Genomic DNA, 25,005 nt, shown 5'->3' with positions numbered 1-25,005 from the left:
CTAAGCACTACTAAAAAAAAAAAGTTAGCAATCTGTCTGGCACCATATGAAACACATTTCCATGTGAAAGATGATTGACACTCATTCACAGCGTGGAGACACTCTCTATTTTAAGTAGATAAAGAAAGGTTCTCTCCTCATTAGGATACTCCCAATTCAATGATTTTTAAAAATTATTATTATTTTTAGAATAGCATAATCTTAAAAATGGTTTTAAAGATTTAGTCTCAATCCGTGAATGTAGAGCTGACTACAAAATGAGGTAGTTCAGAGGGTTATGAGGATTATAATCACTTATATTTAGGCAGCTCATGAATCAAGCTAGTCAAGCAGTCTAGTCTTTGAAGCATGCTTTTAACAAACTAATCACAAGAAAACTAGAATTGAGTGCAGCAGTTTTATTGAAAAAGTCCACAGGTGTGTGCAATTCCTTTATTAAAATGTTTTCAAATACATTGGACAAGGAGCAATTGATGATCAAGAGTTATTCCTTTTTTATACATTTTTATTTCCAAAACTATACAAACATTGGAAAACTTTCCTTCTCCTCCATTTCAGCTATTAATAATTCTGTAATGATAAGTTATATATCTCCCTTTTCAATCTGCAAGCCCACTTTCCTGGAGGTGACATTTTACATCTTTGACAATTAAAAAAAAGGTCTGTCATATTTACATGTGCTTAAGGTTGCATAATTGAGCATCATACAGGTTCTGAAAACCAGGGAATAAATGGTTTTCAAGATTCACCCAGGTGGGTTGAAGGTTTTAAATACACATAAACTGCATACATGTGATTTAGTAGCCAAGACACCCTTTGTTCCCTTTTATTTTCAAGGCTATCTATAAACTGTGTGCTAGCCATGGTAAAGGTTTGGTTTAGTAAAGGTACTCACCAGGTGAAAAGCAGCACTGACAACAACTATTGCTGATCAAGAACATGAATGGGCAGAGAATTGTATGTGTATATATAATACAAAATCTAATGTTTCAAAATGAACCTGAAGCTCTTATGTAAAAATAATGTTTAGAATAAAAGCTATTTCCTGGACTGAATTAAAGAATTAAAAGTATCCCACAAACACTTGTGTAAGGAAAAAGTAGAGCTCAACATGGGAAAAGAACGATAGAAGCACATGAATTAAATTCAGAAGCTGATCTTGCAGTGTATAATTACTGGAAATTCAGTTGAAATATAGCAACATTATCAATGGAAAATGAAGGCTACAACTGCAGCAGACACATACAGTATACTTTATGAGCTATTATATTGGCCATACAGATTTGTCTACATGTTATTTATTTGAATCCTTAAGGCTTCTCTAATGTCTTACATGAAAGTGCTGTCTGCTTGGATCTTCCATGCATGAAGGAAAGGGCTAATTTTTCAAGGAAAAAAAAGAATTGTCCACATTTCAATTACAATAGCACATCCAGAGACACAAAATAAAAGACAAACTTTATGGTACCTTTGTTTCATTTATTTTGGCCCCCAAAAGATGCATGCACTAGACTTTATATACTACAAGGTATTGAAATATTTACAGCATTGTACATGTGCTCTTAAAGGGATGGCAAAGGGAAAAGTCTATTTTTATCTTGGTGGGAGTAAAAGTTACCTTTCCTAGCTTAATAATACCTATTCAAAGTGAGAGATGACTCTTCCAAAAAGAAAAGCCCACAAAGAATAAAGCTATAGCATAATTATAGCCAATGTCAACAAACTGTACAGCACTTTACCTGGGAATCCTCCTCTCTCTCACTCCTTTTTGAAATAGCAGTATACTATTAAGAGATGTTGTCACGTTCCCCTTGCCCTGGCTGCTCTGTTTCTCGCTATTCCAGCAGGTATAGCTGTATATTACCTGTTTATATGATTTTTATTTCAAATTATTTCAGCATGTGGAATGGACATTTAATTCACAATAACCTGATGGCAATTTTTGGACAAATGATATGATTGATATTTACCGGGTCATGGCACTAAAGAATTCAGACCACTATAAAGCGCATTGTAAATACTTCAAGTGGACTTAAGAAACCATCTCTCTAAGAAATTCAGTGAGTAAGGCTCATGTCACTGATTTCCTTCTGTTTTTAAAGGTAAAGATATGATACCCAATACACCAGGTTAAACAAACAGAAGGCAGTTGGGAAGAAGATGCGGGCATAGGAGTCCATTTTGGCAATGCGAATATGTATTCTTCCATGCCTCCACGCCCCCGTTCGACAATCCTCAAAGCAGCAAAAAAAACTGGCACAGTCCTTGCCATCAAGACACTCATACCCATATTCTTCATCCCTTTCTTGGAGGTGTGTAGCATTGTTCATTTGAATAGTAGCTGATCGCGGTCGGATGTCAATTGTAGGTGCCTAAGATGGAGTGGCAAAAAAAGAAAAAGATGGCAGGAGGAAGAGACTCTGTTATTATCACCAGACCAACAGGGACATAGAGACTAATGGTCAACATGTGAATGATGGTTCTGCATGGAGTATATGGGAAATTGCTGAGGAGTTCTAATGGTAATATTACCTTGAACATATTAAAATCAGTTGCGTCGTACACTTTACAGGAAAGCAGCACAAACCAATATAAAGTTAACAGCGGTGGACAATTAACTTTAAAGCCAAACTAAGTAAACTTTAAGGGTTAAAGGAAACATTCAGGCATATAATTGTTGGTATTTTGAATTTCTTTTGTGTTTTATATTTTATATAGCTGCTTGATATCTGAAGTCAATTTGTTTATTGTATGTGAAAGGAACTTAAATAATCAATTGGAAATGCAGGATTTTAATATAAGGCTGGTTCATGTTGAGACAGGAGAAAATATATATACAGGAAAAATGGCAAAACTCATCTTTTGAATAGGGTTAGGAGAATCTCTATAAGACTCTCCAATTGTTTGAATATATGCAGTTCACCATCTACTAAAGCTCACCAACTAGAAGTTTCAACATGTTCCAGATTTTATATCGTAGCTGTACAGGTATATATGCATATATATTTTGAAGGAATTGAGCAAATTAAGCATTGAAAACACATTTGAACACTTGGCAAACACTAGGATGACAGGCATTGAAATTTCCTGCTGATAGCTATTAGGGTAAAATAATTCCATTCTGTAAGTATGTAAATTTTTTTGGCTTTTACTTTATGTTGTTTCTTTTTTTTCCTTTTTTTTTTTTTTTTTTGACAAAATTCTGCATTTCTGAATGAAGACAAGGTTTAGATGTGGATCATAGCTAGACATACTTGCCAGTTTGCTAAGAGTGTGTTGATCCAATGACAGCATTAAAAATACATACGCATCTTAAACCCTTTCAAAACTCTGACTTTTTTGCATAAGGAACAACATTTGAGTAATTGATGATGATATTGAATTTTGTTCAGGTCAACATCAGAACCATATTTGGTTTTATAATTTGGAGTGAAATCACAAAGGTTAAAAAAGCAGGATCAGAGCTGAGTTCTAAAAGGGTGTATTGCAAGTTTCTGGTGTAGCTGGTGCTATTGGATCCCATGGCAAATTGAAAAATAGAGGAGCAGAAATGTTTTAACATTAAACTCTCCTAATTCATGTGATCCAATAATGCTGGTCACTCTTGAACTTAAGCTCAGAACCATAGTGAATCAGTATTTGGGCTGCTGAATCAACTCTACAAATTGTTTAGAAACGTTTAACCATTCTACTTAACTAGGAAGTTACCTTGAGTAGAATGCTTAGATGTCTCATCTAAAAAAAAACCAACAACAAAGCACCACTCTCATATAAGCTCTAATAGTTAAATTCAGCAGTCGCATGCAGTGAATTTCTATTCCAAAAAACATTATACCTTGAAGGAAAACATCCGAAGAAGCTTTCATTTTGTAGACAGAAAAGAGAATCAGAGGGATTTGTTTTAAATTAAAGAAAGGAAAGAAAGAAAGAGACAAAAATAATATAAATTAAAAATATGTTTCTAAAACATAGTAAGTCAAAAAGAACTAAATTTATAGAAAGGTTGGGATAATAGCAATTTAAACAACTGTCTGTAAAATACAACCCCCATATTTTTGACTTTTTACTGTTTTGTAACTACATCTGGGCCAAAGACATAAGATACCAAACTCCATTTAGATCTTGTCATATTCCCAGGGCATTCCAATCCTTTACGTTGAACTGTTTTGAAAGAGACTATTCACAGTTTATCAAAACACTTTTTAGAAAAAATTCTTTTTACCTGCAGACTGGTTCCTGAATATTCTACTTGTAAGTTTTTTAGACTTTGTGATTAACCATTTATAGGTCCCCACATGCTCACAGGTAAGTAATGTAAAGAACAAGTAATCTGCCATTAAATGCACATCTTTGAGGTAGTTAATCTTTGCTCCTTTATTGGGAATAACACACATGCACACAGACAGCCTTTTATTTTGGCCTAAGACAGGCCATGATGTATCACTCTCTGGAAGTGCCTCTTTCTTTCTTTTGACCAAAAGAGAGGCCTATGATCAAATCCAACTTTAGCATACCTAATGTTAGGTAAGAATTCTTGCTCTATAGTTTTATAGATGGTTTTCTGGCTGTTTATCCACTACAGAGTACATCTATTTTACCTGGTTTTTTAAAGTCTAGTTCTCAACAGATTTTAAAGTTGAACTTATAGCATTAATATGTAATAAAAGGTTAATTACTGTTTTTTCTAAAATCTTTTTGCAGCGTATGTTATAATTAAAAGCGAATATCTTCAAAAGTCCTTGTAGATTTTAACAGAGCAAATCCAAGTGACTTCATTGTTTCCTAGATGCCTGAAATGGATTTGAAAATACTCTCTATTAATGTAAAACACTTGTTCTTCACATTTTTCGTAGGCATATTTGGGGGTTTTTGTAGACAATTAGGCTACTTTTCTCTCTAGGATTTTACACTAATTCCTTTCACCTCAGAGATTCCAGACAACAGACTTTTCAGCTCAGTTGCAAAAGGCATGGAGAAATATATCCTGGACAAAATAAGCAGCAAAATTTTCCCCTCTCTGGGCAAAACCCCAGACCCTTACTGAGGGTATTTCCAGGATCTTTTTATTATGGTTATTATATACATTTTTTTATTGTTGTGTAGCATGCATCCACAAGTAACATTGTAAACTGCTAGCCAAATCATTTTCTAATGGAGAGAAACAGATAAAGGAGGTAAGAAATACAAGAAAAAGAAGATAAGGAAACAATGAAAAGGAAACAGATGCTTAAGGGGAAATTAGGAAAAGCACAGTCCATAGTTTAAATATAAAAGTTTAACTGTAGTCCTCAATAAGAAAAACAGTCATGTCAATAATACAGACATAAGTTAATGGCAGAGAATATTGCTAAAGCTAAGACAGAGAAACTGATAGCTCTTCCATACAGGTCACAGCAAGAGTTCTATCTACAACAGAAATAATGGTTTTGGTGATAGTTGTGATTTGCAAAACACTTTGGTTAAAAGGATCCTTATTCTAAGAAATTAGTTTCTCTAGCATCCAGGGAACCATAATATATGAGCTTTTTAGTCTCAAGGTGAATGTTTGCATTCATATTAATACAAAGGAAGTGTATATATTCAATAGCAAAGTCTGAAAGTACAAACATAAAGAGAGATTTAAATGCTCTCTCAGAAAACATAATTGAATTTTAGACCTTGCTGATAAAAAGATACATACTGGATTTTTCTTCTTTTTGTCTTTATCCTTGCTTGGCTTTCTGTTGCTGACAAAGTAGTGCAAAGTTCCATATTCCACCAGTGCAGAGAAAACAAAAATAAAGCAGACTGACACAAAAAGATCCATTGCTGTCACATAGGAGACTTTGGGAAGAGATTTACGAGCAATTGTACTTAGGGTAGTCATCGTCAGGACAGTTGTAATACCTGGTAGATAGAAAGCAACAGAATTATTATTACTTCAAGTGACAAACTGATTTTGTCAGTTACTTCTCTGACTGGTTTTGAAGTATGCCTGGAGTTCAAACATATAGCAAAGATATTAAACAGTACATTCCAGTAGTGAAATATGGATTCAATGAGAGCTTCAAGGATTAACACAGGGTATGAAATGTTTTTGCACAGTCACTGCAAGTGCTGCTCTGCAGAATACTTTGGTTAGATGGGTTTTGATTCTAAGAAACTTAATTTAGTTTTTTAGTTGTGTAGTTTACTTCTAGGCAGCCTTTATTTATTTTTCATTGAGAAATTTAGTTTTAGGGTTTCTGTGCTGAAACCCTTAAACAGAGCTAGAGAGAAGAGAACTTGTGTCAGAGTGAGAAAATAATGGTGGAGAATGAGTTGCTTTACTCCATTCTTCAAAGTAAGAAACTGTTTGTACTGTTGGGATAAATTTTGCTTATATTCAGTTGCGGGGTAATGATACCAGTGTCAGTAATAGACACACCTGCAGCCATTATATGAGGTAGAAATTAATGAAAATTCTTAAGAAAGCATGTAATCCAGCAGGAACTGCAGGACAAAATGTGTGTAGATTTGTACGTGTGATACATAAAGAAGTGAAACTTTCCTTTCTCTTCCCTAAATTTCTGCACTTTGGCCACAACAAAGCAGCGCTACAGGCTTGGGGAGGAGTGGCTGGAGAGCTGCCAGTCAGAGAGGGACCTGGGAGGGTGATTGACAGCCGGCTGAACAGGAGCCAGCAGTGTGCCCAGGGGGCCAAGAAGGCCAATGGCATCCTGGCTTGTGTCAGCACTGGCATGGCCAGCAGGGACAGGGAAGGGATCTGACCCCTGTGCTCGGCACTGGTGAGGCCGCCCCTCGATTCCTGTGTTCAGTTTTGGGCCCCTCACAGCAAAAAGGCCATTGAATGACTCGAGCGTGTCCAGAGAAGGGAACGGAGCTGGGGCAGGGTCTGGAGCACAGGTCGTACGGGGAGCGGCTGAGGGAACTGGGGGGTTTAGTCTGGAGAAGAGGAGGCTGAGGGTAGACCTCATCGCCCTCTACAGCTGCCTGAAAGGAGGGTGCAGAGAGCTGGGTTTGAGCCTCTTTAGCCTGGTAGAAAGCAACAGGACAAGAGGGAATGGCCTCAAGTTGCACCAGGGCAGGTTTAGACTGGATATTAGGAAGCATTTCTTTCCAGAATGGGTTGTTGGGCGTTGGAATGGGCTGCTCAGGGAGGTGGTGGAGTCCCCAACCCTTAAGGGGTTTGAGAGTTGGGTTGACATAGCACTGAGGGATCTGGTGGAATTGAGGATGGTCAGTGTGAGGTTAATGGTTGGACTGGATGATCTTCAAGGTCGTTTCCAACCTAGATGATTCTGTGATTCTGTAAATGCATTCTAGTTGTATGCAAAAGATACAGTCCCCACCCAAATTATCTGCTGTTTGTTATTTAAGTGATTTCTTAATATAAAGCTGGAAGGGAAAGTCTCTCAGGGCTCCTTGTAACACTGTGAGGTCAGATTTTTTTCTGCCACAGCAATATCTCTTCTAGCCTTCATAAGTGACTGCAGTCTTTAACTGAGAAGTATTGTGACATCCCTCACCATCTCTTTTCTTTTTAGAATATTATTCCCTGTGCTATGATGTGAAGAACATTAAAAATGCATCAGAACAGTTAAAATCCATCACATTTTATATAGCAATTTCATACCACTGATTTTACCTTCTCAGTGGTACAAATAGACTAATTCTCAACAGAGGGACCAATCTGTTTTGCATATCTAAGTAAAATTTAAAATAACAGCTGAATGCCTTTATTAATTTTATAATTTTTTAAGCAGATTTTATAACCTCTTTTTAGCGAGCACATGAAAAAGGCAATGAAAAGCTTAAAACTTTATCATGGGAGCCACTGGTCCTCTATTCCTGTGTTTCTTTCAAGGGAGCTCTGGAATGAAAATGCTGTCTCTCATTTTGCACTCCAGTACTCTGTGCTATAGTTCTGTGAAGAAATGAAAATGCAGGAGGAAACACTAAATGATTCTCACTTGTGTGGATTAATGCAGAAGTGGAAAATGTATTTAACTTTCTCTAGTTGAATGTTTCTATGCTAATTTTTATAGCTACAGCTGCTTTGCACAAGCAAGGTTAATTTAGTCTCTCTCTTAGGTGTGGAACAGTTGCTAAGTGTGTAGAAATTGCTAATTCTGATTAATTGCATGTCACATTTTCATGTGTAGGATTTTAGATACAACCAAATTCAGTTGATTTTGTGGCCTGAAGGCTACATTTGCTTGTTGGTCCCTGAAGTAGAAGTCAGGATGGTACATTCTCCTCTTTTTACCACTACAGCTCACAGACAGCCAGAAAGATTGATTCCTTCTTGGTATTTATTTAAATTGTATTGCTAGTCACTGTGATGTGGAAGTAGAGCAAATAAAAACTAATGCATCTCTACCTCTAATCAAGCAATGTTCCCCATCCTCTTGATGTTTATGAAAAGTACTGCTGTTGTCAGAAGGATGCAGAAGCTTTTATTATAGACAATCTACAATGCTCAGAGTTAGGATCTCAAATAGTAAAAAGGAAGAGATGCAAATAGAGTTTAGTCTGTGTTATTCCTTGGAAATTACTACATATGCCTAAATGAGGAGAGCTCATTCGTGCAAATGTCTTTCCTGTTACATTTACATGATCTGCAGAAGTGTCAGTTAAACATAATAATGCTTAAATAAAAGCAGGAAGAAAAAACAACTCACCTAGTGATGTTCTGGCTGGAACTGCATCCTTATTAATCCAGAAGGAGACCCAGGACAACACAACAATAAGTGTGCAGGGAATATAGGTCTGAATGGTGAAATAACCCATTCTCCTGCTCAGGTTAAAGTAAACAGACATGACTACATAGTCTCCTGAAAAATAAAAGCATACTGAGATAGAATAATATGTTAAAAACCCAACATAGAATTTCTGTGTAATAGTTAGGGTTTACCTACTCTATGTCTGGGGTGTAAATATTAAACTGATTCACCAGATGTACTGATGGCAAACACATGCATACATTTTCAACACTGGCATACCTCAAGAACTGGTGGATTTTCCACACTACGAAAGTAAACAGTCTTGCAGGTTCACTTAGGTAACCTGTATTTTAAGATTTCAAGGGTAACCTCCCTTGCATAGTGCACCGGGCTTCTTTCTACCCAAGTCATTCCTCATAACCTGCAAATGCCTATACAATCCTCTTACAGCAACTGAGTGAGTGGCAGTGGTCGTGCAAACCTCCAGTCAGCATGCTGTCCCTGCTAGCATGCTCTCAGCTCTGCGCTCAAATAATACGTGCTTTCAGATGTACTTCCTAAATTATTTATGTTCTCAACTATTCTTCAGGGCTACACTGTGTCAATAATTAATTTTTTATTTGCCTGCAGATCTTCTGTTGTATTATTTCCTCTAAAGGATTTGAACCCACATCTCCTAAGTGCCCCCAAAAAACAGGCTCTATGTTACTCCAGTGTGCATAACACATCATTTCCATTCAGTACTTTTGTGATTCTTTTTCCAGGTTTTTTTTCCTCAAACTGTTAAGTAAATTACAGCTGGATTCAGGAATACAGCAAAGCTTCAGTTTTTGATGTATTTTTTCTAAACTAAAAAAAACCCTAGTTCTCATCTTTACTTCAGATTACAACACTCCTGGGAAATCTTGATTGCAAAAGAACTACAGAACCCCAGGCTACAAAAGACTTCATTGCAATTCAGTGAAATGCACTCTAGAGAAGTCTCAAACAGAACAGGATTTGCAAATTTAGAGATAGTTTTCCAGTGTTATCAAAGAGACTCTCTGGCTAATGTGAATTCTGCTTAGATCAGTACCTTTAGTTAACACTGAGTTCTCTGTTTTCAGGCATAATTAAAATTTTAATTTCCCCCAGAATAATCCCTTTGAACCTGGTCACAGAAGAAACTTCAGAGATCATTTTTCAGCTGGTGCTTCTTTGTTATATTTTTTTTTTAATGTGAATGTCCATATCCCATGGATTAACTGCTTTTAATTTAATTATAATTAAACCAAAAACTTAAAAAACAAATTATATATGTGTGCTTTATAAGGAGATATGGCTTAATATGAACAATCAGTTATAATAACGACAATCTGATTATCCCCTTAATTCACAGATAAGTTTGCATTACATGTGTATGTCCTTCATATACCCAAAAACCCCACCACTGATCAGGAACACTGTAAAATTTAAGTCATAAAATTATAGTACGACTCATTCTTCATCTGTGGATCACTTATTAACTTCCTGAGAAGTGATTATTTTGTCAATTTGGGGAACTTTTTAATCATTCTTCATATATGCTATTAATAGCATTAGTATTTCAACTTTTTTTTCCCTGCTATACTATGGTAGAGATTACTTTAAGCAGTAGCTGTATTACTTCCATGCAAACAGTTTTAAGGAGAAGGCTGTTTTCATGCTCAGTGTTTTTATATTATTTTAATGAGACAAAAAATTACCAGAAGAGGTGAAACATAAACCCAAACATAGATGACAACATAAAAAGGTATAACAAATTAGCTCAGGGTTGAAATATAAAAAATCAGATGTTTTCATTCTGCTATTGCTTCTTTTTCTGAAGCTGCAATTGCTATAGACATTTTTGGAGTAGTTGAATAGATACATCGGATCCAAGGTAACTACTTTCTCCATATCTTTTGTAGACCTGTACTTGGACAGGTCTTTTTGCCCAACTGTGTTGGTAGTTCTAGCACTCTTGTCTTGTTGAATCTTTTATTCATAGGAACAGAGAATAACAGAATCTAGTACACAAGACAGCACTCCATATTAGAGTCAAATCCAAAACTCAGCACCTGTGTTGAGAAAAAAACCCAGATGAATCCAGAGGAGTGTTTTTTATATGGTAAGCTATTACAAGAAATATGTTTACAATATTTTATGCATTACTTTAAAATATATTTTTTGTTCATAATGTAATGCATAAGAGCTTTTAAAATGTTAGCTAACTTTAAAAGCCTCAGTCCATTCAGCAGCAGCGAAACATTACTCTGAATTCTCTGTCATCTCAAAGATGCACTTCAAGAGGAGAATCCCTTTCCATGGGGCAATAGCAGTGTCCTGTCATAGATCATTTGCTACATGAACTGGAGATACTCCAGGTAGAAGTGTTTTATATCTAACTGGACACGATTCCCTCTGCTTTTTTTTTTGCTTTTTTTTTTTTTTTTTTTTTTTTTTTTTTTTTTTTTTAAATACTGGACTTATTAACCAATTATGTTTAGAAATAACATATCTCTACTGACATGTTCCAACAAGTTAAAAAGTGATGTAATTTTTCTGGATTTTGTTCAGGCCTCACAAATGTTACTGCATCTTCCTTTATGCAAAGACTTTATTTCCTAATGGGCATGTGTGTAAATATATCCTAAACACTTCAGAATGATATCCCTAAGAAACATGGTATCAGCTCCTGATACTTACAAACAAGGTCCACAGAATTATTCTGACAGACCTTATTTCTCATGCCTTGTAGAATTGGAAACTTTTTACTGAAAGCTCAAGGAAATAAGAGACCATATATAGTTTATATGGGATTTAAAGTTTCTGCTAATGAAGTTAAATCAGAGGAAGTAAAACTTCAGTGTCAACTATAACTTGCCAGGCAATGTGGAGTTCACCAGTCTGAAGAATCATTCAAGGATGCATAGATTCTTTTAAATTATATGTTGCTTTTTAATCTGAAAGCCTGCTGGTGCTGCAGACACTGTTGCATTGTGGAGTAAATTCCACTACTGCAGGGAATCTTACTTAAAAAAGGAATAATGTTAATACCACAGAGGTGTTTGGTTTATGTTGTACCTTGCTTGGTTGGGATTTTGGGAAGTGGAGTGTACGGATTATTTTTTTCAAGGTAAGAGTATTAAGCCAAAACAGCTTTTACGGTAACAAATAACAAATATGAATTAGGAAGTGCTGCGAGAAGGCAAACCAATAATTCTATAATATATTGAATATCTCTTCCAGTCTTGAAGTAATATGAACAACTGTAAATAAAGCATTAAGGAAAACAAGACTAAGTGGTGGGATGCTCCAGAGAAGCATCTTGCTGGTTTTGCCTCATTTACGTAAGTGATGTTGGGATGCTATAACAGTGGGCCTTCTGAGATTTCAAATAAGAAAAGTACTCTGAGCATACAAATTAATGCAAGTCCAAAGATGTGCAATTTAGGACCTAGCATCAGTTGTCATAACACATACATCCAAAATGTAAAATGCATTAAGCCCTCTGTGGAACATGGACTTGAGAGTACTTTGCATTAGTCACATCTTTCACGATGGAATCTTGCCCCAGCCCTGTTTTTATCCACATTTCTTTTTTCCTGACTCTATTCATGGACTTCTCTGCTCTTCAACTGGGACCAGTTTAAATAGTCTCTGTTATTTTCAGATTATCTCTGTGCCTGAGGTTATTTTTCACTCCTGGTGTGATGCCTGCATGAAGCTGTCAAACTAAGACATTATTTTAGTAAAAAATGGACAGACTTGATCTTTAGCACAATGTCATTCATTAGCTCTCACTCGGCAAATTGATAATCTTTTCATTATTACTTCATCATCTTTCCCTGTGCTCTGGCTCTTGTTTATCCAATATTGTCAAATTCAGCAAGAAAACTTCTCAAGATTGCTGTTCAGAAGGCTAATATACTTTTGGATTTGTCCAGAAATGAATGATAAAGCAACCTGGCAGTATCTTTGTAAGCCAACATATTAAGTACTTAACGTTTGGTACCCTAATTATAAGATTTTTATATTATTTAGGCTTTCACCAGCGACCTTACAGTCCTGTCACCCATTCTAAGGTATATTTCACTATTACATATGTCTAGAAAATAATACCTGCATAATTTTCAGCTCTTAAATATATATATATATAAAAAAATTCCCTAGTAAAAATAATCTTACTACATGAGGAGCATAGCAAGTCATCCTCATTTCTTTCTATGTATAATATGTATTTCTCCTATTCCTCTGTATTCATATATATATATTTGTATATATAGCTAGATATAGTTTTCTTTGTCTGAAGATAACCAGGTAATCAGTTTCTTCGGTGAGATATTTTTAAACCAGAATGCAGCCCCTTGGGAATGCTATCCAGGTCATGTTTACCCTCATGTATAAATACTCATGTTTTCTACTAAATACGTATTCCTGCCAATTATGTTTGGAAGATCACAAGGTGCAGGGCATGGTTCTGACTTGAGCTATTTCATTCCCATTCTGAATGGGAAGTTGAAGATTTCTCTTGGCAATAATCCCTGATGCACACAGAGAAGGTGCATGGGCCTTAAATCACTTCTAGAGTCAAACGAGATGCATACCATCAGTATCCAGTGATCATGACCTTAGGAAGCCCTTACAAAAGTTTTATTTCTAATACTCCTGTGCCATCCTAATTTACACAGACTCAAAGCAGTCTATGCAAACTTTGGAAATTGGGACGCTCCTCCTACCACACACTTGTGTGATACAGTAATTTGAACACCAGGATTCAGGCTCTGTTAGACAGCAGGGGAAGAGAATTCCTGATTTGAGGAACCATCTGTGCATACGTCCTGGCCGAAATCCCAGAGGTTCAATAGAAGGAATTAGCTTGCCAGGAAGCATAGCCAGAGGGAATGTACACTGTACTTAACTGATTTAATCAGCACAGTGGGTGTGATCCTTCATTGCTTCCTGGTTGTGGAATCATTTATACCTGTGCAAAGTGAATGGGAAATTATACCCATTAGTACTCTCTTTATGCATGTTTAAGTGACTGCAAAGTGTAAGGTACTGGGGAAACAAGCCTCTAATTTGTACTCAGAAGTGATTTGGAAGCTAGTATAAATGCTAGAGAAAAGAACAGCTTTTAACATAACAGGAAATTGTTGTCTTAATTATAGTTCAGGTAGCAACACCTATAGCTGAGATTGTCTCACACTTACTATTATAAGAATCTGTTTTCTGTTTAGAACATTTCTAGATTTAAATTATTAAAAGAACTACAGAACAGCTTCAAAACTTACATGTTGGCCACCTGGTCAAGTTATTTGTATGTGTAATTTCAGTTCATTCTCATATATAGTTTTGGAGTGGAGAAAATTCAGTGCTTCATTTCTGTTAAAGATACGGAGTTCTGAACAGGGAAACTAGGTGAAGGGCTGGCCTTTTTACATGTTGGTACTTGTGTGAAAATCTTTCATGGCTTAGTTAAAAGCTTTGGAAAAGAACCAATGTGTGCATAGACATGTATCCAGAGACATGAGAAGTTTTTGAGAGTTTATAAGAAGACTTTATTCTGACTAACCTTGTGCCATCTCTGTTTCTTACAAAGCTGCATACCACTCTGAAGGGCACAGCAAACCCAGATGGACAGTAGAGGTAACTATCTTCTTCTCAAACTTTGGTTGTTCCATCATACAGTCCACTACCTAAAATCTCCAGAATTTCTCTGTGTACTGAAAGTATACAGCACACAAGCTCCTCACCTCATGCTGACTCCATGGTGTCAGGGAGCCTCATGGAGCTCTTCAACCCTAGGAACTGGATGTGTTCTATCCCAGGCTCTGAACAGGATTCTCCTTAAGTATTTGGTTACCTTAAATATTTTTGCCAGTGTTTAGTAGAATGAAAATCAACGTGTGTTTTAGTAATTCTGATAATATTTATAGTTTAGTGCTTTTTATGCCTAAAATGTAAAAATCCATGGAGAAAATAAACTATATAGAAGAATATTGATGATGAATCAATAATTGGCACAAAAATGCTACCTATCTTTAGTATCTTTAGGATATCTTTTTAAATCTTGAAGTTTTCCTCGACTAGATGGATTTGTGAAACTGCCAAGAAAAAAAAAAAAAAGAGTAAAGTATGAGCCAAATTTACCCAAAATTTCAGGCCATCATTTGTTCTTTAAAGACTGATAAATGACTAACAACTAGGATTAATGTAGGTCACTGTTTAAATGGGAACCAATAGGCACAATTTTGTTAGCACAGCCAGTAGCAGCCACATGGCTCATACAGACCCAGACATGCACCAGCTGGCCAGATCTCCAGTGGGTTTTTCTCTCATAATTTTACATAGAAACCACACAGAAAAGAGCAAGAACTTTAAAAAGCTTTGATTAGAGAACCATATGAAAATATAGATAGAAATGGAACCTTTTCTCAAAATTAACATATAAACAAGTACATAAATAAATGACTTTTTTATATATGGGAAGCCCTATCCAGTTCATCTTTCTGGATGAAGTATACATAGGAAAAAAGCCAATTAAAAAAATCGTGCCACATGAGGGCACTATCACCTCAGAATAGAAATGAGAAACAATTGCAAGTCTGCCAGTGGAAAACCAAATCTTTAAAAATTTCTAATTATTCTCCCCATTGAGTGTTTATACAAACACTCAATGGAATAACTGAGTTTTATGGCTCTGTTAATAGATGAGCATTACAAGAACTAAACCAGCTCTTGTATGATAAAAATATTACCAAAGTAACATCACCTTTGTGCTACAAGTAATGAGTATAAACTGCATAAATTGTTAATGAAGAACAATTGTGGCAGCAGAATTTATCTTCTTTTCCTCATAAATAACTAATAGATACATCCTTGTTCTCTCACTCTCTTACTGTTAGCATGGCCAATAGTCTCATTTTCTGTTAGGTAGAGATGACAGCTACCACTGTTTGTTTGGTTTTTTTTTTAAAGAATGAACAGGTAAATAGTAGTTTAATGGAAAAGATGTGTTTTCTTGGTTTTAGTCATGGTACATGGAAATACCATTAAAATAGTAACATATGATTTCTATAAATACCTCCTTTAAGGGAGGACCTTTGTTGCAAGTTCATTGTTGACAGTAAGTAAATTCTCACTCTGAATGAATAGTTTTTAATTTTAATAATTTTAAAATTTAGTATTTTTTTTAAAAAGGACACTCATGATGAATTTGAAAAAAAATAATTTAAATGTCTAAAATATTTTAACAGAATTGAAAGGCTTTAATCATTGACTAGTTTGTTTTTGTGATGTACCCACACATAAAACAAGATGATCCCAGACCCAAAGGGTTTATTGGCTAAATCTGCAATATTCAGATTTCTAGAACATGTGAAAAACATCTGTTATTTTTTTAGAGCTGGTATTACTGCATCTTGCTATGTATTAGTTCAGTGCGTTGTAATTCTAGGCTGGAGCTTGAATACCCAAATCCAGATGAACTTCTAATTCTTTCTAGCTCTTAAAATGTCAACCTACTGGGCCAGTACTGACTACAAAAGTAAGAGCTAATGGTACCAAAAGGATCCTAAATGCATCCTTCTTTTAAAAAGAATCAGGCTTGGTGACATTTTTATAGAGATATTCTACAATAATAAATAAATAAATAGTTAGTTGGTAAGATTGTGGGGTGTTGCCTTTAAAACAACCAATTTCCTTCATGTTGTGTGCCCTTCTTCACTTCTGGCACACTGGAGGGCAGCAGGTTACCCAAAAGCTGCTACACGTATAAAAAACAATTAAAAAAAAAAAAAAGAGGAAAGGTTAAATACAGAAAAAGCCTTTTCTCTTTCCTGTCAAAACAGGTGGTGGTACCAGAGGTCTGGTGTATGTGGTGCTCAGCAGTCCCTCGGTGCAGATTACTGCCCCCAAGAAAGGCATGAAAAGGGGAGAATGGGAGACTAGGGTCACACCTCTTTCTCCCAAATCAGACCAGTGTCAGACTGCGGCTGCATTAAACAGTGCAGCTCTAATCTAGGATTAAAAAAATCATGTAAATAGTTTAAGATCAGTGTGTATTTGTCCTGATTCATCTTCATTTGGCATTTGTCCCCATCTTTCTTCTTGCCTTGACAGGATCTATATTTGGAATTCTGCTGGCATTTACTGTCTTGGTGAGGGTATTGAGTCAGCCTGGAAATGTGGTTCAGTGAGATGTCTTACACTGTTACAGTCATATGAGGAAAACATTTTTTCTAAACCCACAATTTTCTATGAGGGCTCAGGTTTAACCTATTCAAATTATTCTCTTGTAGAAAACCTAAAGTAACCTATTCTTGGACTTTTTCTTCTTTCAGCAGATCAGAAAGTTCTTAAATCTGTCCAGGTCAGTACTAATGAAACAGTAGTTCTAAAATTGGTCATTTATCACACGAAGAGATGATATTGGCTCCTCCCGTGCAATATATTTTTACATATATCACAGGGAAAGAATTTCAGCTCAAGTATTTGATCACTGGGCACATGAATGAATTTTCATAAAGATAGGACTGCAATTTGATCACAATGCTGATAAGAAGATGATATTTATGAGATTTATTACTGTCCACAGCCAGAAGGGAAAAGTCTGGGGAAAAGGCAAAATAAGAAAGAACAGTCATCTAGATATCTGACCATGAGACTTTCTCATTATCTCATCCTTTGCCAAATGCCCTTTTTATTGTTTCTGTCCTTCACAGCGCTTTGTTCTTTCATTGACTCATTTTTAGACTGTATAAGGGCCAGACAGTTTCAAGAAATAATTAAGTCTCTTCCTTTTCAAAAATATTTGCAATCTCTTTCCCTCTGAGATTTAGCAGCAAAATACCATCACTGTGTCATAGGGAAGTCATGATGTCAAATAAAATGCTTTGCCTTTAGGGCAAAGAAAGAAAATCTGCCAGTGACATCGTAGATACTTGCTTGCAACAGACTTGCAGCACTTTGAAGCGGTGCCGTTACCATTCGTGGGCACTGCTGATACAGCACAGCAACTGTAGTGACTGATTTCACCCCAGTTCTAAATATCCTTTTCTAAACAGTGATTATAGCTTTGCTATGTAATGAGGTAAAACAATATTAAGGCTTTGACAAAAGTTGCACTATAGTCCATTTGTATAAGATTATCGCTGGGATTCGCACTGAACAGCGGGGTGGAGGGCAGGGAATGGGAGATCTTATTCTTTTTTTTCTGATTTTAAAGAGTAATGTTTGTGTCTGTGTGTGAATGGGTCGGACATCAAACACCTTGATTTCCTTTGGGAGCAGGGAGAAGAAAACTGGAATTAGTTTATGTTTGTGTGAAATGAAAACCCCAGCTGATGAAACTCGTACGAAATGAGATTAATCATTACAGCCATCCAAGCAAATGAAATTTCTTTATGTATGACATGACTTTATGCCCAGCAGTTCTGGATTTTGTTTGGTTCTTGGCCACTCATTCCATTTGAAGTGCTGTTTTTTCAGTTCATTTGACAGAATGTGTTCCACTTCTCATTAGTTTCTAATTATAGGAGGAAAGAATGTAATGACACTAGACAGTAATTAAAAGCTATTACTGTTGTTCCCACCTTCCCTTTGAATTCACATAGACAAGATCCACCCTAAGAATTTTTTGTTGCTGAAAAATATCAGTATGTGGAAACGTATTGAAGGATTGAAGTTAAATTTATGTGTGTTTGTTCCATCTGTGAATACCAGAAGTTCGCAGAAAAAATGAATGTTACTGACCCTATATATTTACATATGATTTTTTCCTAGTTTGGGATATAATTACAAGTAATGGATTTTTTTTTGTTTGTTCTTGAAGGCAGCTACGCTACTACACACTGACATCAGCAAGGATTTTTCGTGTGCAGGATTAGTGTTCAGACGTGACAGCAGCACAATGTAATAGGTTGTAACTGCTGTGAGTGAACCCTTATGCTCCAGTGCAAATAGGCTGCAAATTACAGAACCTTCTGCTCCCTTTCCCACTCTCCTCCTGCCTAGGATGCATCAACCCAGGATGAAAGCTCAGCATCTCATCTCTGAATGGTTAGGAGTGGTTAGGTTTCTAAATAACCTGTTTGACTTACTGTGATAGAAAATTGGAACAAAGAGATAAAAAAATGTGAGGATAACAGAAATCTCAAGTAACATGAGAAGGTAGAGAGCCAAAATTTCCTGGCAACACAACCAGTTGGGGTGCTGTTCTGTTAGAAATCTTGCTGTGCCTGACACAGTCAGGAATCCTGTGTCCTTGGCTCTTTCAGATGTCTGGTTGTTATCTGAATACCTAAAGAAAAACTGTCTGGTTCAAAACAATGATGCACCTGTAGCTAAGAATTCCTATCATGTTTAAAGTAATAACTTGATTAATTTTGAATATTTGACCCATTATCATTATAATTCTAATAAAGGTTTTGAGATACAGTGACATCACCAATGTAAGCAAATAAGAAATATGTTTTATTATATTTTATTCATTTCAGGGTATCCAGATGGTATACCCACTTTATGGCAACATCCAACCCCGCCTGCTCTTACATACAGGGAGAATTGGAAATAACTGGTTTGTTTCCACACTTCAAAGCATGAAATACACCACATCACTGGTACTTTAGATCAAACACACTATCAAGATTATGAAACGGCATGAAATAAGAATTGTCAAAGCTATGTAAATTTTATCATGTTGAAATTTTCAGCCATTTCCATCAAGGTAAAACGCACAAGATGGTGTCTGGTTTTGTTTTACATGAGTGGTAAAGTACAACATTTATACTGTATCATGGGTGTACATATTTGGACTTCCTAGACAACTGTGCAAAGGATTTGTGTAAAAAGGGAGTGTAGGCAACTCCAGGGGTAATGAAATAAAACATAAGATGTGAAAATGGGAATGAAGTTAAAGGTGGCACTTTGAGGCCTAGGTTAAAAGCTGCTAACATTAAGTACCTGAAATAACAAAGTTAAAAGCAAATGGTCAATCAAAAGGGACAGACAACTCCCAAAGGGAGTCAGATCTTAGGTGGACCAATTCCCTTCATGGTGTCATCTCAGCTAATCTGGTATTAGACATCATGGCTCTGTGGTCAGTGGATGAGTCTGTGGACAGAACTGTTCCCATACTGGCGGAACAAGAGACACTCACGCCATCTATGTACTCTACTATAGGCTTCCTAACATTTCACAAGTGGTTGAAAATTAGATACAGGCCTATTTGGTGAACTCCACAATTGAAGAAAATAAAGTATTTACATTTTTTGGTCTAAATAATAACAGACTTACAGACATGTTTGAAAACTCCCTTGAAATCAGTTTTGTTTAACGAGCTTTGTGCATGTCCTGGTTGCTGAAATGACTGCAGAGAACTAGCAGTTCATAAAACACCACTTCTCAGATTTGCTTTTACATCTTTATAAATCGTCTTGCATGGCAAAAGTCATTCTCAAATTCCTCTGAAAGCCTTTCATTCTGAGAGAAGCAGAATTTGAGGATACACTACATTTAATCTTTGATCTTGATGTTTCCAGTTATTTTCAGAGCCAGAAGACAGTATTACATAACCCGAGGCTGCAATAAAACTTAATGTTTTCTTCTACTTCCTCTCCAGAGGGGAGAAAGCATGACTGCATGGAGGCAATGTTCTGCAGGGGAGCTACAGATTTCATAGATTCCTTCTGTCTGAACCCCCCAGCAGAAGAAATATTTATACAAGAAAGTACCACTCGAACACCAGCATCTCACTTCCACTGAATGCACAGGGAGATTACTGGAAAGACGGTACCATAAACAAAGAGCCCAAGGGATGCTGGGAAGAATACAACATGCTTTATTGCTTGACTTTCAGCACTAATTTTTTTTTTTTTTAGGACTTCTATTTATTTTTGGCTTCCTTTAAATGTTTTAGAAGATTGCATCAGCGAATATTTCGTTTCAACCCCCCAGGAAACCAATCTAAATAACCAAGAAAAGACTAAAACTCACCCGGGTATGAGATCCTGGAAGGCAAAACATCAAGGAGCAAAAGTAGTACACATCAAACCCAACTTTCTACAGAGCTCAGTGTGATAAGCTACCAAATGTCTTGGGCTTCAGAGAGTTAGGGCAGCTCAGTAATAAAAGAAGATGACTGAGCGCAAGAACCCAACAAAGATACATAGTAAAAAAGTAAATTGGCTTGTTGGAAAACAACATAGCCCCTAAAATATCTCAAAGAAGCAATGTGGATTATTGATTAGGACGCTGAAGCAGCAGGCAGGATATCTCTGGTCTAGTCCCAGCTCTCTCACTGAACAGCTGTAGAGCTGTAGGACAGTTATTTCTCTTCTCTCAACCCATCTTTCCTCCCATGGAAGTTCTTTGGAACATGTGCACACTATGTGCTTCAAAAACATCTTCAGATTCTGCTTTAAACTTACACAGAAATATTTCATGGGAGTGGTTGAAAAAGAATTATATTGTATGTAATTACATAATAATTAGGCTTTATATTTATACTCATATAATTATTTTTTGGCTTCTCACACAAAAGAAAACTTGAAAATGTTTTCTTCTTACTATTCCGTTTCTGGTGATACTACTAAAAAGTACCAATGTACGCATGGTCATGCAAAGAAGCAATATAAAATAAACTCACAAATATTCCTGTTTAAAATCAGAGCCCATAATCACTGCTGTGAGGATTGGTCTGAAACTTTCTCCATTTTTCCAAACATTTTTTTTCTTAAAATACAAAGAAATAACCAAACTTTATTCAGTTTTCTCCTGTTCATGTCCTGTCGTGTTTCTGAGTTGCCAGAAAAAAGCAGGCTATATGCTCTGAAAAAGTTTTTTATACAACACAGAAACAAGGTGACACCTATAGATGATAAAAAACCCACAGAATATAGAATTCTGGAAAAGAATAAAAATCCTCATGTACTGGGGCTTACAAAGAAAAGAATATTAAAGGTAATACATGAACGAGCATTAGATTATTTCACTGCCATCTAGGATTGGATCCCTGCATCTCCCACAGAAATACTTGTCCATATTCAGGATCTGGCTAACCACTGAATGATAGGGGTTCTTGGATGATTATGGTAATTCTGAACTTCCTGATACTCCTGATTCTTACAGGATGCCCTTATGTAGTTGAAGGGTAACCAAATCATTCATTTAGTAGCTAATTAAAATGTAAGTAAGTGCATAAATCAGGTATTGATTATGCTATTGAGAGGCAGTCCACAATTTTCTTTCTTTTATCAATAACAGACACAGCTGGCAGCAATACATAAGTGAATTTTAAATTTCTGTTATTTGCCTTTGTTGAATATTGATTTAAAATGAGATTACATAGCAAAAGATATTTCTGTTGCTTAAAAATTCATGGTTTTACCATAAAGGCTTTCAGTGTTGAAGATCTTGCAGAATTCTGAAGGGAATCCTCCCAGACAGCTTTCACCTTCTACTTGTTGACATATTAAGCTTTTCAGAAACCTGTTGTTTACCCAGATACACAGGTAGGAAGAGAGGATGTTCACACACCCTGTTAAACTGTGCTCTAATGCTAACTTTTTGTTTAAGATTTACTAGTACTTGTGTAGGAATTCCAGTGCATATCTAGTATTCATCTGCATTAGCTGATGAACATGTACGTTGGTTACACCAGGAGTTGCTGTTTGAATGAGTCTTGAATGTGTCTGTGTATGTGTATCATACATAAAGTGAAAGGAAGAAGGGAGGAGAATAATACATATTTTGTAACTATTTGTGAAGTTCTAGTGTTTTAAATTATAACTCTCACTCTGTATATAGCAATGTATAGTTTGCTTGTATACTAGGAAAGTGAGCTCTGTGCTCCTTCTGCTAATGTCTGACACCTTTCTGAACCTGCAGCCAAATGTAGCTGCTGTCAGGATTCCCAGCATCAGTACTACTCATATATGGGATAAGTATTTTTTTCTTTTCTACTTACATCTAATGCCATGTTACTGTTTATGAATGGATTTTTTTTTTTTTTTTGGATATGTGGACACATGGAAACAGTTGCCTTACAGAAGTACTGGTTTCTTAGGTTATCAAGTACAAGGAAGCTTCCCACCTATGCCTGTAATTGATAAAGCTACTGCAGTTTTGAGTCTCTTCCCCAGATATTTTACAGTGACTATAGTAATAGATTGTGTAAAGGTTTTTTAAAGGTGGGTGAAAAGTGTACTTGTTTTTTCTCATTGTTAATACATGGCTGCCTAGAACTGAAGCTGAGATAGTTGCATTTAACTTCTACAAATAAGATGAGTCCAGTTGCATTTAACTCTCACAAATAAAACCAGGAATTAAAATAACCCATGGTTAGTACGTTCTTAGAGTTTGGTTGTTCTGGAGAACATATATTCTATTTTGCCAATTTAAGCATGTCTGCATGTATGTATTTAAGCATGTTTCATAGGTCCTAACCAGAATTTTGGCTTGTAAAATTCTTCCACAGCAGAGTAAACCCAGTTTGACGGGTTGTAAGAGCACCTTTTGACATAAGAGGAGTGCAACTCGAAATCAGTTTTCTAATCTGAAAAATAGGAATCTTGAAAAATGCACTGTGTTTGGCTATTACAGAGGTCTACATTGCTTGAGAGAACAAAGCATTTTTCTTTATCTTGCATGGTTTGTTCAAGGCATGGGAGGAGCAGCTTTCTCTCTCTCAGTGAATATATATCTGCTGCCTACCTACTTTTTGAGCAGTACGTGCTGTCTCACACAAGTACATTCTCTCCCACATGAACTGTGCTTTTCTCCTGCTGTACATTCAAATGGCTATATATTGGAGCAGGTTACTCACATTAATGTACACGTTTCAGTGTAGTATGCATCTGCCTCAAGATAGTTAGTGACTACTAGGATTTAGAGCTCTAGAGTTAGTTTTCCATGAACTGAGCTTCATAAAAGATCATTTATTTATGTAATATACATGATGTTAAGTCATGTACATTACATAAATATTACATACACGACTATATTACATAGTCATACATACTTGACTTTTAAAAAGCTTCTAAAATATCATAAATCTTACACACAAAAGCTTGGAATGATTTTCATGAGAAGAATCTGGATCTGTATATAGGTTCACTTGTTTGAGAGTAACTTTTTTATTGTCAACATTTTGTAAACATCTAAAATTTATTAGAAGCATACTTTAAAACCATAACATCTAGGCAAGCCGTTCACCTCTAAAATATGTATTTTTTTCCAGTGAGAAATGTGGAAGAATTTCAGAGACATTTTGTTCCATTATATCCATTATATTGCTGTGAGAGATGCCAAATTACCTGGGAAAGAGTGCCCCAGAGTTCACATCCATGCCTATTTAAAACAAGATATTCTGAGTCATTCTTGTAGGTTTCTGTAACTACTTAGAACAGTTTAAAATAAAAACATCACAAATGTATTTGTTTTCCAATTTGAGACATTCCTCTAGAAAAGGCTATTGTGGACTAATGTTTGAGGTAAACAGTATCCTCATTCTCCTGCTATCTGTTTGCCTGAGGACAGTGCCTGCTCTGTGTTCAGATTCCAAATTGTTTCTGGTTTCTTAAGCATTTTGTCTTGCAGAAGCCAGGTGCAAACATTGAGCAATGTGCAAATTAATCTTGTTCACAATCACAGCTAACATGTAACAGCAGAAACATCCTCTGGCAAAAGTAGGTGTTGCAATATAGTCTAAGGTGTGATTGGTGAGGAAATGAAATGGAAGAAACTAGTTCTAATAGAACACTTACATGCTCAGAAAGGAGATGGCAAATGTATTTTTAACATCTTAGCTTTCTAGGAGGATATTATTGGCATCAGGTAGAAAGTAAAATCTTTGCAGGAAAAAAAAAAAAAAAAAAGCTGTCAAACCCAGAATCTCTTTAGCTTTTAAAAGGGGGAAAAAGTATTTTTAAAAATCAGAGAACATGAAGACATAAAGTTACTGAAGCAGAAGGAACTAGGCTATGGTTAAAATAGTAAATAAATGTAGAGTTTAAAAAGTAAAAGATGTTGGAGACAGTGAGAGAGAAAGAGAGAGAGAAACTATGAAAAATGGCAACCAATGAGAAGATGTTCTGAAATGGTAATACCAAGAACAAGGGTAAGGCTGGCCACAGGTCTGCACACAACGGGTCTGAAGGAAAGGATAGAGGTGAAGAGGATGCTTAGTTTGAAGATCATGTCTCAGAAGAGACAGCTATGAATAATGAATAATTTATAACCAGTATTGCCATTTGAAGTCAAATAGATCAAGCTTAGGATGTAAAAAAAAATTCTTTAA

General features: G+C 36.0%; 1 protein-coding gene across 3 annotated transcripts in view; it reads right to left on the bottom strand.

The window, feature by feature from the left end:
- Positions 1–383: 383 nt before the first annotated feature.
- GABRG2 (gamma-aminobutyric acid type A receptor gamma2 subunit) overlaps positions 384–25,005 on the bottom strand; it is a 72,564-nt gene continuing 47,942 nt past the window's right edge. Inside the window, exons 7-10 of one of the 3 annotated variants that reach the window (XM_026858129.1) lie at positions 8,664–8,816; positions 5,681–5,886; positions 3,836–3,859; positions 384–2,372 (exon numbers count right to left, since the gene is read on the bottom strand). In XM_026858129.1, the coding sequence (XP_026713930.1) occupies positions 2,097–2,372; positions 3,836–3,859; positions 5,681–5,886; positions 8,664–8,816 (659 nt within the window). In that variant the 3' untranslated portion in view covers positions 384–2,096. Of the gene's footprint in view, positions 2,373–3,835; positions 3,860–5,680; positions 5,887–8,663; positions 8,817–12,940; positions 13,690–25,005 lie in introns of those variants that run through there. The other 2 variants (XM_026858130.1, XM_026858132.1) reach the window with 2 other exon arrangements.

The sequence above is a fragment of the Athene cunicularia genome, assembly GCF_003259725.1.
Source record: "Athene cunicularia isolate RWA chromosome 13 unlocalized genomic scaffold, athCun1 chr13_part1, whole genome shotgun sequence".
Classification (NCBI taxonomy): Eukaryota; Metazoa; Chordata; class Aves; order Strigiformes; family Strigidae; genus Athene; species Athene cunicularia.
Note: the sequence above shows the minus strand (reverse complement) of the source record. Positions and strands in the feature narration are given on the sequence as shown.